This window comes from Pelodiscus sinensis, chromosome 15 (assembly GCF_052426305.1).
Source record: "Pelodiscus sinensis isolate ZL-2025 chromosome 15, ASM5242630v1, whole genome shotgun sequence".
In the NCBI taxonomy this organism is placed as follows: domain Eukaryota; kingdom Metazoa; phylum Chordata; order Testudines; family Trionychidae; genus Pelodiscus; species Pelodiscus sinensis.
Window position 1 is genome coordinate 16,115,515 of NC_143066.1, and position 18,186 is coordinate 16,133,700.

The 18,186-nt window shown below is 46.1% G+C and overlaps 1 protein-coding gene across 1 annotated transcript; it reads right to left on the reverse strand.

Annotated features, from left to right (window-relative positions):
- Positions 1–7,249: 7,249 nt before the first annotated feature.
- On the reverse strand, positions 7,250–13,227 carry SOCS1 (suppressor of cytokine signaling 1). Its single transcript, XM_006128498.5, has 2 exons — positions 13,041–13,227; positions 7,250–11,206 (listed from the first exon to the last, which is right to left on the reverse strand). Exon 2 carries the CDS (start codon positions 11,129–11,131, stop codon positions 10,508–10,510), a length of 624 nt encoding a protein of 207 aa, XP_006128560.1. The 5' UTR covers positions 11,132–11,206; positions 13,041–13,227; the 3' UTR covers positions 7,250–10,507.
- Between the last annotated feature and the right edge of the window lie 4,959 nt (positions 13,228–18,186).

The window sequence follows — 18,186 nt, forward strand, 5'->3', positions numbered from 1 at the left end:
TGATAAGGAAAGAGCAACAGTCAGGCCTCCCCTTCCCCATTCTGTTACCAGAGAGGCCTGGGCCAGTCAATTTTAGATGGCTTATTCCTCTTGCTTTAATACAGACTGGCTGTGTCAAGACTGGCCAGTTTTTCCGGAAAATCAGCCGATTTTCTGGAAAAACTTGCCAGCTGTCTACACTGGCCGCTTGAATTTCCACAAAATCACTGACGATCTCATGTAAGATTGTCAGTGTTCTTGCGGAAATACTCCTGTTCGAGCAAAAGTCCTTTTGCGCAAAACTTTTGCACAAAAGGGTCAGTGTAGACGGCTCAGATTTGTTTTCCACAAAAAAGTCCCGATGGCGAAAATGGTGATCGGGGCTTTTTTGTGGAAAAGCGCATCTAGATGGGCACAGACGCTTTTCCGCAAAAAGTGCTTTTGCGGAAAAGCATCCATGCCAATCTAGACTCTCTGTTCCGAAAATGCCTTTTCCAGTCTAGACGTAGCCACTGTGTTTGCTGTGTGCACCACACTCTGAATCCATTCTGTATTTAAGGAGCTAACATTTACCACAATCTGCTTCCTGGTCTTAGCCTCTCTTTGAGCCATCCTTGTCACAGATCTCCAGTCCCAAGGCATGGAGAACAAGTAAAGTTTGTTATGAATCATGAACACTTTCTCCAGTGCTAGTTCTTCATCTCACCTAGGTATTCCTGCTCCAGTTCTGCCACATATCCCTTCCAACATTGTACGTCTTTCTTTCTACCTGACCCTTTCTCCATCTCTTTCAATTTCTGAATTGTTACTTCCCCTTATATGCAGCTGAGTTCAAATTCTTTCTATGCACTTAACAACAAAAAAAAACGTGAATATGTTCCCCCAGCTTCATCCCTGCCTTCATCCCCTCTTTTAGTTCACTGTCATCACAGAGCTATAGTGCCTATACCACAGCCCTCCTGTTCCCTATGCTCCAGTCATTGTTTATTTCACCCACCTGTTCCCAGTCTTATTCCATACCAGAATATGTATGTGAAATAGACTCCCTGTAAAATCACTTTCTTAACCCCCCTAACTTATTCCATTAAGCACTGAACTTATAATCACATAAACTGCACTATGTTCCTGAGGGCTAGCAAACCATAGTTTGGAAATCTATATATATATATTTGAGAGGGCGTCTATCCGTGCATCTGTGAGTCTATGTTCAAGAACTCCTCCTAAACTGTAAAAGCTAGGACCACCAAATTCGGTATGCAGTTTCCTCTTACCTTAACTTAAACCAAGGTCAGAGTTTGGTTGTATCTGGAAAACAAAAAGGCTACGTCTACACTGGCATGAATTTCCGGAAATGCTTAAAACGGAATACTATTCCGTTTTCAGCTTTTCTGGAAAAGGAGCGTCTACATTGGCTGCGGAGTTTCCATGATAACGATGCGCTTTTCCGGAAAAGCGCGTCTACATTGGCGGCGCGCTTTTCCGGAAAAGCAAAAGCCCGGAACCATTTTGAAGAGGGCAAAGGTCACCAGACCTTTCTGGAGGCGGGGCCGGAGCTCCGTCCAGACGCGTGGTTAAAGGGGTCTCACCGGGCAGCCGTTGGTCTCGTGCTCCCATGCCTTGGGGCCTCTGCCAGGGACTGGCACCCTTCGCAGGGTCGGTGGTTGCCCTGTGAGTTTTGGGGACACCACCCTTTGGCCCCCAACTGCTTTTCCCGGCGTTTTCTTTTGTCTGCCCTGCTCTATCTGCCATGGACCCATGGGTGGCCATGTACCTGCTCGGGCCCCTGTTGGAGCTGTACAGGTGCCTGGAGCTCATGCTGCAGGCTGGTGCCCTGGCATTCATGTACCAGGAGGCAGAGATCGCCTTGGACTCCCTCACCAGGGAGGTCCTGGCAACCGCGTGGCATCAGCACCCGACCATAGACCGGCCCATCTGGACTTTGGAGACGAGCACCGACTGGTGGGACCGTGTGGTCCTCGGACAATGAGACGACCACCAGTGGATCCGGAATTTTCAGGTGAGGAAACGGACCTTCATGACGCTGTGCACATGGCTCACCCCCGCGCTGCAGAGAACCGCCACCCGGCTGCAGGCACCCATCCCTGTGAACAAGAGGGTTGCCATCGCGCTGTGGAAGCTGGCCACACCGGACAGCTACCGCTCGGTGGCACACCAGTTCGGGGTGGGGAGATCCACCGTTGGAGTGATTGTCATCCAGGTAAGTCCCAGGGGGAGTGGGATGGGGGGAGGGTGCTCCACTCCAGGCCCAGGAACACCCAAGACTCCAGGCTGGGTCGCCCAGGGGTTTCGGCCGTCCCTCCCTTGCACAGGCCCGCTGGTGGGGGGGGGCGTGGGGCGAGGGGGGTCTTGGGGGGTGTGTGTGTGTGTGTGTGTGTGTGAGAGAGAGAGGACAGAGGAAATCAAGGGGGGCCCAAGGGAGCACACACTCACCCCTGGCTGTATGTAATGTGTTCCCTTGTGTTTCTCTGCACCCTTCTGCAGGTTGTCCATGCCATCAATGACGTTCTGCTCCCGAGAATCATCCGCCTGCGCGACGTCGATGAGACGTCTGCTTTTCCGGAATAAGTGGCCCAGTGTAGACACACCCAAAGTGCTGGGAATGGGACCGTTTCTCATAAAATGGAAAGGGAGGGGATAGAGAGAGGAGGGATGTAATTCTGAGAGTGGCCACTGGGGGCAGCTGCAGCACCAAGGGAGTGCCCAGCAGGGCTATGGCTCTGCCATCTTGCCTGCCAGGACACCAGTAAGGAGCACCCCCATCCCAAACCTAGAGCCTGCCCCCCTGTGGAGAGCCTGCAGACTGGGGGGGGGGGGCACATCTTCGTGGGCAGGCTTGCAAACCTAGTGAGGAGAGCTTTAAACTAGGTTTGTTGGGGGACAGTGACCAAAACCCTGAGGGGAGTGGGAAAGTCGGATACCGGGAAGTAATGCAGAGAGGAATGAGCAAGAAAGGAGAATCCCTGATTCGAATGGAGAAGATAGGGCGATCAACTGGTTATCTGAGATGTTTGTACACTAATGCGAGAAGCCTGGGCAACAAACAGGGGGAACTGGAGACCCTGGCCCAGTCCAAGAAATATGATTTAATTGGGATAACAGAGACTTGGTGGGATGACTCACATGACTGGAGCGCTCTCATGGAAGGGTATAGACTGTTCAGGAAGAACAGGCAGGGGAGAAAAGGAGGAGGAGTAGCACTATATGTAAGAGAGCACTACGATTGCTCTGAACTCCAGTATAAAGAGGGAGAAAAACCTGTTGAGAGTCTATGGGTTAAGTTTAAAGGCACAAGCAACTGCAGTGATGTTGTGGTTGGTGTCTCCTATAGGCAGGAGCCTGGCCCCTTCCCAGACAGTCTGCAGGGCACAAGGGGGCAGCCTTTAGAGCCTGGCTTCCCTCCGCCTCTGACAGGCTGCAGGGGAAGGGTGATGCAACCACCCCCCTCCCCTGACAGCCTGCAGGCCCAGGCAGGACCACTGGAGGTGGCTGCAGCCTCCAGACCTCCAGAGCCTGGTACTCCCAGACAGCCTGCAAGCTGGTGGGGTGCTGGGGGGGAGTCTGGGGGGGAGTCTTGTACTTGCCACCAGAATTGACTTCTGCACTCCCTCCCCTTACCCTGAACCTCCACCCTCTGCCTTGAAACCCCAGTCATCTCCCAGCCCTCTGCCCTAAGCCACCCACTCCAGTCCCTCCTCACCCCTGAACTCTCATTCCAGCCTTCATACCATCATTTTTTTAAAATATACAATCATTGAAATAAAGCATGCATATTTTTCATTTATTTTAAAAAAAATACTTCCACTTCAGAGAAAGACCTGATCAACACTGGGTACATCTACTAGTAAGACATGACATTCAAACAGCAGGGTGTACTACTCATTGGAGAAGCTGGTAAATTCTTCTCTGTTTGGAATCTTCCAAGACTGAATGTCTTCTAAAAGGTATGTTCTAGTTCATCCATAAAGTATCGGGCTTGATCGTGTTCACTGGTTTAGTGGGAAAGGATTATGTCCTCCATAGCGGAAATTACTGGTTGAAATTCTATGGCCTGTTTTATATAGCAATTCAGACTAGCTAAATGGTCTCTCCTGACTTTTGAACTATATGGACAGTGTCTTGAATTGAAAATAAAGGGGATTAGTGTAACAGTAAATCAGGTCCTAAGGATCCATGGATCCCACCAAATGTACAGAATGAGATACACTTTCAAAACTATATATATAATAGTAGTACTAATACATAAATATTCTGGGTCAGACCTTCCTCTCAGTTATGCTGGGTCAGACCTTGCTCTCAGGTAACTCCAGGGAATACAATGGATTCTCATGATTTACAGTAATGGAAGCTGCACGCACAGTCTGGCCTTTTGTGTTCAACACAGACACTACAACAGGCTGTGTAAATCAGAATAATCCGTAGCCATGGATACTCCAATGATTAGCCAAATGACCCTTTCACCTAACAAATACTAAAACAGGCTTAAAAGAAAAAGTATTGTGATAGAGCAAAAAAGACATGAAGTTACTATTCCTGTAAAAGGGAACTATAAAGGCTTGGTAAGAGATGAGTGTACAAAGTACCTCTGCTTTGAAGTATACAGAATAATGCTGTTAACCACAATAATGATGTAAAGAATGTACCTTCTTAAAAAAAAAAATCTCATTCACAAGTGCTGGCAGGGGCGGGAGGAGGATGGAGAGAATATGCATATCTCTTAGAAGAGCTCATTAGCTGGGAGATTTTATTCAGCACAAAATTAGCCATTTTAGTAATCACATCAATTCAATTAGTAGCAAGGAACAAAAGAAATGTATCTGTTTTTAATGCAAGCCTTTCCAATCGCAGGAGCAAAAAGGCAACAGTGATTCACCGCTATTCAGAGAGTATTCATTCTGTTTCTTTGTGATAGTGTGATGATGGCTGGAGACATCTATGTGACAGTGCAGTGATAGGATCTATGAAAAACTTGTCTATAACTGATACTAAAATGATAGTAGAAAGTCTATGGGACTTAATTCTGCTTATGACACTAACAGCTGAAATCCAGGTCCACTGAGTAAACAGGGCAACATATGGCCCCTGCTATATTGGATCTGTTCTGTTCAGATTCTTAAACCAGATCTGTATGAGATCTGTGCTCCAGAGACTGCAGGCTACTTTCTTTGTTATGTTCTGGGACAATTAAGCATATCATTCTTATAATCTGTAATATCAGCTACATATGGCACTGGGTTCAGGGCAGAAGGGCAAACAGTTTGGGCATGCTCATTCACTTTACCAATTAAGGCTCTACATTGCAGCTGTTCCAAATTTCCTGCTTTGGCTTATTAACACTTATGCAAGGGGTGCTTTGCTTTTGCATATCCCCTGGAGACCTTAGCAAATGCTCTGTTTTAGTTTGTGTTTTGCCTGTTTCCAGTGACAAGAAGAGTAAATGGAAGGAAATATTTACAGGCTGCTGTGCTGTGAAACAGCTGTTGTGCAGAAATTCACACGTGAAAATTTCTTCTGTGTGTTTGAAGAGTGTAACAGTTACAGGAAAGCCGAGCTTTGGCCACCTAATGAACAAGGTCTGAGGTCAGTGAGGGCAAACATTCTGGAAATCTTCAGCAGATGCTCTACACAGTAATTGGTTTGCATTTTGGCTGCATTTAAATCAATTAAGACATGCCAGAACTAAGCTTGTCTTAGGCAGACTTTATCTTAAAAAGATAACTATACAGTGAGGCTGTGTCTAGACTGGCAAGTTTTTCTGCAAAAGCAGCGAAAATGGCAATCGGGGCTTTTTTGCGGAAAAGCGTGTCTAGATTGGCACGGACGCTTTTCCGCAAAAAGTGCTTTTGCGGAAAAGCGTCCATGCCAATCTAGACACTCTTTTCCGCAAATGCTTTTAACGGAAAACTTTTCCGTTAAAAGCATTTGCGGAAAATCATGCCAGTCTAGATGTAGCCTGAATGAACAAATGAGAAGCTTGAAAAGGCTGATATCATGAAAGAGAGGGTGGAAGTAGGGACTGGATGTGTGCATGACACTGATAAACATGGTACTGAGTCTAAAAGAGACTGTTCAGGAGGTGGATAAATTGTTGAATGGGGGATTAAATACAGGCCAGATAAATGTTATTGATGACTATGTACGGGTAGTAGATTGCCCTGGGGACACTTTTTGCCTGGCTGTTGAAAATAGCATCACTGCTGAAGCCTCACTTCTTGTAAATGACTTCAAACATAACAGGATTAGTGAGACCACAGGTGAGGCTATGTTTGTCATTCAAGATTCTATTGAGCCTCTGCCTACCCATCTGGCTGAGTTAACTAGGTTCTCTGGGCAACTGTATAGTTAATGAATACAGCTGATTAATATAACTTTTCTACAGCAGCAGCAAGCTATAGAAATTAGTTTGTTGTGAAAGAAAACAGTGCTATCAGTAGAAATACCAGAATGAGCCTATTATATATAAGCAACTAAAATATTCAACTACTATCATATGACTGAGTAGCATTAACCAGGGGAGAGGAACCTTTTTTGTGTCAGGGGCCACAGACCACAGAAAAATCAGTTGCGGGGAAGGACACAAACAAGTGGAGAAGCAAAAAAAAACAAACAAACAAAAAAAACCGAATAAACCATCTCCTCACACAGCAGAGCCTTGGGGGCCCAAGCTAGTAGATTGTGTGCACTCCAGCCCCATGTGGGGCTGGAGCACCATCATGGGCTCTCTGATATTGAGGGAGGAGCCCCAAGCCTCAGGGGCCAGATCCAAGCAAGCCTGAGGCCCCATCCAGTTCCTAGGCCTGAGGTTCCCCACCCCTGTATTAGACAATTGCAGGTGTTTGGCTATCAACAACAAGACCATGAACAATCCACCTCAAAAGCTTTGTTTTGTCTCTACTATGCCAGGCATCAATGCTGCAGTGATCAGTCCACTGGCTGTCAATTTATCATGTCTGTTTAGACCTGATAAATTGATCTCTGAATGCTCTCCTGTGGCCACCACTACTCCTAGACAACGGGAGTAGCCCCCCACAGTAAGCTATTTCAACTTCAGCTACTCTATGGCTGCGTCTAGACTGGCATGATTTTCCGCAAATGCTTTTAACGGAAAAGTTTTCTGTTAAAAGCATTTGTGGAAAAGAGCGTCTAGATTGGCACGGACGCTTTTCTGCAAAAGCACTTTTTGTGGAAAAGCGTCCATGCCAATCTATACGCACTTTTGCGCAAAAAAGCCCCGATCGCCATTTTAGCCATCGGGACTTTTTTGCGCAAAACATATCTGAGCTGTCTACACTGGCCCTCTTGCGCAAATGATTTGCAGAAGAGAGCTTTTGCCCGAACAGGAGCAGCATAGTATTTCTGCAAGAAGCACTGATTTCTTACATGAGATCATCAGTGTTCTTGCGGAAATTCAAGCAGCCAGTGTAGACAGCTGGCAAGTTTTTCTGCAAAAGCAGCTTTTGCGGAAAACCTTGCCAGTCTAGACACAGCCTATTTGTGTAGTTAAAATGATGTAAATTAGATTGATGGCAGGAGTTAGTATAAACGAGGCCTTTGCATCATAAGGGAACCACACACATTCCCATAAGCATTGAAGTCATATTTCTAATGCTGTTTTAAGACCATTTGTTCCCTACTCACAATAAATGTTATAATCCTCCCCAGAGAAGGCAGCCTTGGCAGACCTGGGAGTGCTGTTCAGATTCCTCTCTAGCATTTTATCATTAACTGCTTTCTTCACTTTATATCCACAGCTGTAGAGTATGGGGTGGGAAGGGCTCAGACAAGCCAACAGAAGCATGTTATGTATTAAGTTGTATTTTTGTGTTTGTAAGGTACAATTTAAAAAGTTTCAGTGTATATGTGTGGTGTTTTCACTGCTGGCTGTGGAAATATTGGTAATCATAACAGAAAACAAGCAATTTCACAATTGATGGGACAACACAAAAACTTTAGGGACTTCATCACTGTTCCTAGAAGCAGCAGACATTTAAATTAACACAAACAGATGTAGGCCCTCTTATAACTGCTAGCTCAGGGGATATATTGGGAATTGGAGGTGCATCCTCATAATACTTTGGGAAATCAGTAGGTACTGTGGAGTCAGCTCTACAACAGGTAAGCTACCTGTTGTTTTACTTTATACTGCAAGACACCCCCATCCCTGACAAAACTCAGAATAAAAGGGTGCCACCCATCCCTTGATTTGCACACTCTAGATTGCACCTCCTAAAGGCACAGCAGTGTCCTTCGTACACAATTTTGACTCTTCGAGCTGTCAAAAAGCCCCTTTCAGTTTAAGGACTAAATTCCTCCTAACTTCATTTTAAAAATGAAGCTAGCAACTGATATTGTTTTAGAAAGAGACCAAAGAGGAAGCAAGCCTAAAATCCATATCATCCTCTCTATATTTAGATCTAATTTATCATCATCCCAGACCAGTCTATTATTGAGCTCTTTGTACTTGAGTGAGTGCCTCTGTCAGTTTGTTGGATAATTAAAGAACCATGATTACAACTACATCATTTCATGCTTTTGTTATGAGTGTCACACATTTGGGTTCTGAAGGGTTAAGAGATGCTACAGTATCAGCTGGCTACCAACCTGTAGGCCACCCTTTGTCTAATGATTTTTTTTTTGGGGGGGGGGGGGCAAAGCTCTTTAACTTGCCTTTTAATTGCTTTCTGCTGCATTCCAAACCAATCAGTACTCTTGCAATTTACATGTTCCTCACAATGCTGTAGGAAAAATGCTGCTTTTGGTAACTGCTTCCAACTTTAGAATTAAATAGAAGTGGTGTGCGCTAACCCCAGTTATGGGAACTCTGCCAGGAAGGGAAGATTTGATGCTTTAGGAAGACAGCTGTGCCAGTACTCAAGCAATCATGCTATATTGTTAAACTTGTGTATTTGAAATCTTTCTAAGCTTATACTAACTTTCAGATCCTTAATTGCTTTTGCGTATTTTTAACCTTGAAGCTAAAATATTAAATAAAAAACCACATTACAGTCTGAGTCCCTGGAGTGGCAATAACTTCTAAAAAGAAGGTGAATTACAGCACTGTAAGAGGTTTCTTAACCTCCAAACCCTAAAGTGACTTCATTAACAGCATACAGAGCCATAATGATCTAGCACATAGCTATGAATAGCTCTGTGCTACTTTAATTGTCTGGTGCATTCTGTTCTTTAAACAGTTTCATAATTCTCATTGTCAAGGATGTGTATGAACATTTGGGGAAAGCACTAGGTTACAGGAAGTTTAACCCAGATGACTTCTTAAAGGAAAGACTGTCTCATGGACTTTCCTGGCCTTCCATTCACAGCCCTATTTCCAGTCAGTTATGCTCATAATATCCTTATAAGGAGCTACATTGATTACACTACACTTGTCTGGAATGCTATGTAAACAAATTACTAATGCAATCTATTAACTGGAAAGAAGCTGGGATGTTCAGAGGAACCTACAAATGCTAGGTACCCAAACCCCAATGAAATACTATGGGAACTGAACACTTAGTTCCCTTAAGCACCTTTGAAAATTCCAGTTAAAATGATATTCATGTGGTTTGGTTCTGTAAAACAGAAGCTTCTTTCCTACTGCCTTGTAATTCTATATGCAACTTTTAACAAATTAGACAAGTCCAAGATAGAGGATTACCCCCTCCTCTGTGAATCATGCAGGACAGCCAAGCATAGTACAGAGGCAGTTTCAACAAAGGTTTCCTCCCCTCCAAAAAAGGTTGTATTTATTCAGCACCTTGGCTCTTTTCTTCTATTAATCCCCCCTGGACAAATGTCTAAACTTGGAACGGAGAGCAATCAACCATACCTAATCCTCCAAATACTACATGGAAATAGCAGATATATAAAATATTCAAATCCCTCCATAAGCCTTATTTCACAAAATTAGGAAGGTCTCAGCACCTATGCTGCTAGTCTCATTGTTAAAATAAACCAAAGTTATAAATCAGTACCCTGCTCCTGTTGATTTATAGGGGAGCTAAAGAAGGATCCAATACAGACCTATTCTTAGTGTATTCGGTCATTAGATTAGATGCTCCCTGTCCCAGGTACTATATCTGTCTTTGTCTGCTAGCAGCAGCTGAGTTATTGGACCAGCTCCTCAGCTGGGATAAATCTATGAAACTTTGACTCCAGTGGATTACGCCAGCTAAAGACCTGGTCCATCACCTCCACCTAACTGTTAAAGACACAGCAATCAGAACCCAGATAACTAAAGACGCCAGATATGCTATGTTTTTTAAAAAAACTTTTATAATAAAGTTTATTAGGTTATCTTCATTAGAAATATTATAAAATAGAATATTCTGCCCAGCAGAAAAATAATGCCAGGGTTTAAAAACCCTGAGTTTGTGCAAACAGTTTGTGTAAACATAAGTAATCAAGTGTTTAGGTTCCATCCCAAAATACAGTAAGCTGCTACAAAAATAAATTTGGTCATTCAGATTAAAAAACACAGCTATCTTCACACCTCACATACTTAATGCTTTCTTTATATCTGAAATGGAAATGATTTCAGGTAGTCCTTTAAAACTGGATTGAGAGGGATGTGGTTTAAATTCTCTCTCCCGAATGTTGCCACAATGCTTTTCCGGCAGAGCTCCTGCAATGGCCGTAAACGGACTTTGCGTAATGGGGTGACCAGCACCTTCTTAGAGGAGCTTATATAATGTTCCAGTAGCTTAAAGAGACAGTCAAAACTCTCCTTGCTGCCATCCAGGCTGAAACGCCCAGCTTGAAAGTTGATTCGGATGCTGGTAGGTCCAGTAGCCGTCTTAACACTGATGGCAAAGAAGCAATTTTTTTGTCTGCTGTCTCTGAGGAGGAAAGTGCCCTCAGGCTCAGATTTCAGCTTCTCATGGGCTGCGCTGACTGACAGTGGGCCCCAGTAGAAGCCACATGCATCCAGTAGGGCACTTGCTCGGGTGATGCTACTGAAATCCGCCTGTGAGCGGAAGGTTCGGAAATGTGTGTCGCTCTGTGCTTGCACAGTGTTGGACCGAGCCGGGCCATGGTAACCTCTAGGCTGAGAATGATCCCGTGCTGGAGGGTCAAGTCGACATCTTGGGTCTGCTGCAACTGCATTATCTGCTGCCACCTTACTGTGCGCTACCATCCTATAGACTAGACCAGCGGATGCGGTCTTCCATAGCGTCAGTGGCCAGGGCGGTGCAGCTCTCTAGCAGCTATTCTGAAATTCCAAAACAAAAAACAATATTAGACCCTCAGGAAAGAAAGAAGGAGAAAGGGGCCCTCAACCTATGTAAACTGAGTCACATCACTATGTTTCCTTGTAAGAAAATAAAACCCTTATCCTGCTGATTTAAATCTAGGAAACAACTGATTAATAGCATCACTTTTTGGCCAGGTTAGCAATCCATTGCTTTTACAACATCTGAAGCTCGAGTATCCAGCCAGGGAATCAGTTACAAATTATGCAGTTTCCCTATTAGTCATAGAATTAAACACATTCTGGATCGAGATGACTGATGGGAATCTTATTTAAAATACATTTTCTACATATAGCCTTCTCCATTACTTCCTTAACCTTGCATAAAAACATGTAACTACTGATTTGCTCATTTCCTTTTCTTGGACGTAGAGATCTGGGCTCTGACTGTGTTTGTTACACTGTAATAGAAAAAGTGGCTAAAGGAAATGTGAACTCTGCAGCTGGGTACAAATCTTCAGAAAGTGAATGGAACTGGCAGAAATGAATGGGTGGCAATGGCATTGTGCAGTTCAAATATGATTGGTAGTGCATTTTGTATCACTGCCAAGTTACTCATAATCCTAAATCTACTCTTTCTTCAATAAGCTGGTAACACAAGCATAGAGATCCATTTCCCACCCCTTGTTCTCCCTCAGGGATTGCAGTGCTACCACCTCACTAAGCCATCACAAAACAACCTCTATGAACCCTTAAAGCATTATTCCTCTGTCTCTCTTTTTTTGTATTGCATGCACATTAAGTGGCCCAATCTAAATTGCTTCCTATTGATGTATCTTTCAGCACCAAGAGCCAAATTCATCCCTCATGTAATTCCTTTGAAATAAGCATTGTTGTACCAGCAATTAATTTGGCCTCAAATGTCTACTTCGGCAGCATGGTTCGATACATCTCTGCTGGCTGCCTTGACCTTACTGGCAAGCATAGATTTTAGGATTTATCCCTTCTGTCAATTATAGAGCCACACTGGCAGATTGTTGAGAAAGCTTGAGGCATTCTCAGAAATGAATCCCCACAGCTGTCTCAAGTACACAGCAACATGCCTACTCAGAATCACAGACAGCACTTAACTGGATTCCTGTCTGTAACTGTGACAGACACTTGAGTTCAGTTTCATTTAGATCATTTTAGTGACTAAAATTAGAAATAAAATTCCAACATCAGCAAATAACTTAAAACAAGTGAAGGTTTTCTTCACATGACACTTTTCTAATTGGCTGAGGATCACTATTCAAAGTGAAAAATAAAAATCAAGGCCCACGGGGTTTAGGTATGAAACATTAAGATGCTCCAGAGTAACCCATTCACGTCCAAGAGAAGCAAAATATTTTACTCTTTTGGGTGAGGACATAAAAAGGAGTCACTTCACTGTCGGTAAGCTTGACAACAGAGTGGCTTTCCCGTGTCTCATTACAGGGTCCGATAGCTGTTTGTCCTACGAGCAGGGGTTTTGCCCCGCTGTTGTCCCCTCCCGGCCCAGCTAACGTTGGTCTGCCAATTTGCCACTGCGCTCCACCCCAGAGATGGATACTATTCAAGGATGCAACAGGATCTATACGTCGCAAAGGGCTCCGGGATCCTTTGGCAAGCAGGGAGTTAGCTAGAGGCGCAGCGAAGGACGATTCTGCTACCTCATCCGCCCATCGTTAGCCCAGTTCTGTAGGCTGGTGAGTTCTTGCGCGAAGGCTCGGAAGTCCTCGAACGCTTCCAGCTGGAAGCGGACTAGGGCTCGCTGCGCAGCAGGACCCCGCTCGGGGCCGCCTCGCGAGGGCTCGCGCAAAACAGCGCCCCTTACCTTCTCTGCCCTGGGCCGCGGGGATCAGCGCTGCGCCATCAACCCGCGCAGCGCGCTCCCGGCCCCCGCGCGCAGTGGTGCACTCCTAGGGCTGGCACCCGCAGTCGCGCCACCATACTCTGCCAGCGAGCCCTGCGCGGAGCTCGTAGCCTAGCCAGGCTGGTGGCTGCGCTGGAGCCGGACTGCTCCGCTGTCGCTCATCCCCGGCTCTTTTATACCCGGGCCGGCTGCGGGCGGCTCCGCCTCTCCCCGGGATTCGCAGAAAGCACGTGGCCCCCACCGCTCACTTTCACTTTCCATCTGCGTCAGGCGCAGCCGCGCTCAGGCGGGGGAGGGGCGGCCCGGCGGCTGCTTTCGCTTCTCAGGAATCGGCCGCTTCGGAGGAAGCCTGGCGCGGGTCCCAACGGCCGCCCCGCCCTGTCGCCGGCCGCTTCTAGGGAAAGGCGCGGCCGGGGCGCTCTCGCTGGCACGAGGCGCGGAGCGCTGCCCCCTCCCCCGTCAGTCTCCGGAGCCCGGCTGGGCAGGAGGGAGGGCTCCTGGGCAGCTCGCTTAGGCGCCCTCGCCTCTGGCTCCATAATAAAGCGGGGGGCCCGCCTCGCTCGCCTCCTGCCTCTGGCGCATAAAGGGACCAGTCGTCAGCAGCGGGCGGCTAGTGTGTTGGGGAAACCGAGGAAGGAGGAAACGCTGACAACGCACCGCAGCACTCTGGGGCGCACAGGTGCGGTAATGGAGGCAGATGTTAGAGGTGTGTAGCGACGGGAGGGTCGGGGCAGCTGGCCTAGGCTATGAATTTACTGGGGAGGGAAGGGCATAGGGGGTGGAACTTGTAGAGGTAGTGGGGGCCCTCCAAGCTAGCTGGTCACACAGATGTCCTGGTGATTAACATGGTAGGGCTGTCAATTATGAATTATTATTAACAATTATTTATCAAATGGCATCCCAACATACACGACAAATAGGGGTATAATAAAGAATACAAGGGGGGACCTGGGTTAGTTTTCTCTGACCCCCACAGATTTTGAAATCCTCTTTTGAAACCTTGCTTTAGTTATTTGTCCCCAAGTGTGTATGTTTGTTCCTTGAGCAGGCCCACCTGAAATGTAGTTCACCCAAAGGAGAAACTTTTTAAAGTTAGTAAACACCTATTTAAATGGCTACGTTACCTTTATTTCCAATCTGATGGTGTGAGAAATACCAGCTCACCCCCATCTCCCGTTCAAAAACTGAGTCAGCTAATGATTAGCTCTGATGACAACAAGGAGAACACAAGCATTTGACTGCAATTCCTGCAGACTGCAACTTGCTTCGCCGTATGTTTTGAGCCCTAATACAATGTAAGATAGAAATTATACCAGTCCTCTATGCTGAAGTTTTGAATTGAGTTTTTCATTTAACGCAGGGTTTTAACATCTTTGGTAGGTATGGAAACTACAGCACATCCTCCACAAAGTAAAGCGTTTACTCTGAGCACAGACTGAATAAACAGTGATCTTTCATGCCTGCAGAGTGCACATGCTCTGGAATGCATGCAATAGGTGACAGAGGTGCCTGATGTTCTGAGGTAGCTGTTGCCTTGGATTGGGAGCAATAGTAGGAGTGAGATTTTCCCCCTCTTATAATGGTAACTGTGATCTTTCTGGGACCACACAAAAGTCTGCTTTCCATCTGACTGATAGGTGCTGGACATAGCCTAATCTGCGATCAATTTAAGGGCATGTGTTTTCCAATTGTTCTTGAGTGTAACTGTTCCTTTCGCAGTCCCTCTCCACCACAGGCATGACTAACATAATGGTGATGGCTTGGCTTGCAGAGAGTTCAGTGTTAAACTTGGAGATTCACACTAAGGTATTTAAATCTTGATCCTCAAATGCATTTAGGCACTTAACCTAAAATAAATACCTTTGAGGAGCAAGGCCTTAGTTACCTGAAGAGACCTCTAGTGGTTCTGTTCCCTATTTGGATGGCAGATATAACAAACCAACTTAGTATGAATGGTATGTATTGTAATCAAATGTACAAATCATCTGCTTCCAAAGAACTGAGCAATTGAGCTTTGTGCTTGCTTTTTGTGATTGTTCATGTCAGTGAAGCTCATGTGTGCAAATATTTGTGGAATGTGAATGTAAAAGTGTAAAATTTAAATTCTTTTGTTTGAATAGATGTTAGTGAAAAATCGGTTTGCATTGTTTTCTTAGTTGCCATGAGCACCGTCATCACAACTGAGCTGATCTATTCAATGACTGTCACTGAGATTTATCTATTTATTTTTATTATGTACCAAGATTCCCCATTGTGTTCTGCGAACCTGTATTGTAAGACATGGCCTCTGCCCCAAAGAGCTAACAATTAGACAAGAAAGACAAAGGATGTGAAGTCAAAGAGAAGTGAAGTGACTTGCCCATTCTCATACAAAAGGTCAGTTCTGCAGCTCAGATCTCCCGAGTCCTAGCCCAGTGCTATATACATACAGCCATATATTTTGAGTGTAGAGTAGGGATGTTAAAACATTTATTTTTGTAAATGTGCAACCACTGAATTTTTTTCAGTGGTTACACGTTTACATGCAAGAGGGCAGGCAGGAGTGGGTACTTGCGAGGAGGTGGTTTTTAAGAGGCAGAGGCTGATACAGAAGCAGCAGTGCAGGGGACAGGCCGGAACTGGCTTGAAAGCCAGCTTCCTGAATATACTGGCTCCTGCCCGCCCCTCAGGCACGGGGCAGATTTTGCAGCCATCATGCAGCGCAAGAGGAAAATGTTACAAGTTTCTTCCAATTTCCATAAAAGCTACATGTGGCTAGCTATAGGCAAACAAGATCAGATAAGAGGGAGAGATCAGCTGCTCAGCTGCCATGTGTTTTTCTATTATAGATTGCAAGGGGAAATCCTGGTATGTGTGTGTAGGTACATCAAGCACTCGGTAGAAGGAGGTCTTTCCAGGAAGGGAACAGGCAGAACTGCCTGAAAAGGGTAATCTAGGCCTCATGGATCAGCAAGAGGGAATGGAGAGGTCTCAGTTGGTAGCTGTGGTCAGAGCAGGATGAGACTTGTAGGAACAACAGCACTGGTGGCTCAAGTGGAAGGAAGTAACATGAGTGCACATTGTGAAAGCCACAGAGAGTTGATGTGTGTGAAGGTTGGCACCAGTCTTAGGTGATCACAACTGTACCCAGATGGCCTAGGGGGAGATACTCAGAGACCCAATGGTTCCCTACAAATAGCTGATGATTCTCTCTTGAGAGTGCTGTAGTGGATATTCATTATTTATAGTAGAGAGCTAATAAAACTGGATGGAGATTATTCCTCTCTGGCAATGTGTTGTAATGGGGACTGTTATGCTCCGGATGGAGGAAACGTTATAAAATGGGCAGGGTGGCCAAGGAGCCAGTCATACCACTTCACTCTTCATCCGCTGTAGAATTCCTGGGACATTTCATTCCCTTAATCACCTCTGCCCTGGAGGGTCCTTCCATCACTCTTCATTCCTTTGTTCCATCAGCTCTTCCTCCTCTTACTCTTTCCCTCCCAAAATTGGGACTACCAGAAGCTTATCATAGGAGAGAGAATGCTTGTGAGGGTTTGGCTTGCTGGAGTGGACAAAGTACAGTAGACTTGCAATAATCCGGAACCTTTGGGACCTAGGTGGTACCGGATTATTGGATATGCCAGACTATCAGGAGTGTGTGTGTGTATATATATATATACACACACACACACACACTGTAGACAATATATACTGTATATAAAGTGTTTTTAACCCTTTACCGTATACTGTATACAGTATGTACAATAAAATGTTTTAGTTTTTTTAACCCTTTTTTACCCTTTTCACTCAGTTCAGCTGCTGCCGCTACTGCCTTATGACTCGTTTTTTGCCAAAGCTCGCTCACTAGGCTCTTGCCATTTTGATGCTGGACTATTGGGAGTACTGTACAATTGGAGTTTTACTATGTATTTTGCCCACTATAGGACAGTAGTGCATATAAACAGCCAATAAAAGTTTACAGACTTGCCCAAAAATAAAGAAAGGAGGCTCCATATTAGGGCAGCAGGATCCCCTGGAGCTTGAAGTGTGTCTGGCAATTAGTATTGTAATCCTTCTGCCAGATCCAGGTTCAATATGTAGGGCCGTGGTCACCAATGGGTCAATCGATCGCAAGGCCTTGACCAGTTGGTTGCGAGGTATCCTGTCTGCCCCGCCCCCATTTCCCTCCCACCCCCGAGAAGCCCCACTACCCACCTCAGGTGAAAATGGAGGTAGTGTCAGCTTCCCAGGGATGGACAGAAGTCCTGCAGCTTAGCACCACTTCCTGCCATTCTGGAAGTGCACTAGCTGCTCTACCGGGTGTACTGCGGGAGGGAGCATCGGCTCCCTGCACCGCACTGGAGGGGTGAGTCAGCCCAGGGGGAGGCGCACATGGGGTTTCCCAGTGCACGCGGGGGGGGGGAGGTTGGCCCCAGGGCAGGCATGCGCACGCGGGGCTTCCCTGCGCAGAGGGGGGTCAGCCCCCGGGGCAGGTGCGCTCTGGTTTCCCTTGGGGAGGGGGGGGAATCCTGGGAGGAGGGAGATGCAGGGGACTCTCTGCTTCCACTGGCACCCCACTCCCCAGCCACAGAACTCTGTCCCCACTCCTCTGTCCCCAGCCACAGAACTCTGTCCCCACTCCCCTGTCCCCAGCCACAGAATGCTGTCCCCACTCCCCGAACGCTGTCCCCACTCCCCTGTCCCCAGCCACAGAACTCTGTCCCTGTTCTCATCCCCACTCTCTGAACTCTGTCCCCACTGGCACCCTATCCTCAGCTGCAGAAACCTGTCCCCTCTGGCAGTCCGTCCCGTACTGCAGAACCCTGTCCTCTACCCTCCCAATACTCTGTTCCCTCTCCCCTGCGCTGGTTTCCTTCTGGGGAGGGGGGGGGAAATCCTAGGAGGAGGCAGATGCAAGGGTCTGCCTCCACTGGCACCCAACTCCCCAGACCCTGCTTCCCAGACCCCACTCCCCAGCCTCAGAACTGTCCCCACAAAATGTATAATTATAAATGCTTCATTTTAGATTTAAATATCATGAATAAAAAGACCATTTATTTCATATCTATAAACACGTGATTTTAATTGTATATATCGCATAATTTAAAAATAAACTGTTTACCAG

Excerpts from the sequence above, each read along its gene's own strand:
- SOCS1 (XM_006128498.5), bottom strand. The coding sequence starts at position 11,131 with ATGGTAGCGCACAGTAAGGTGGCAGCAGATAATGCAGTTGCAGCAGAC.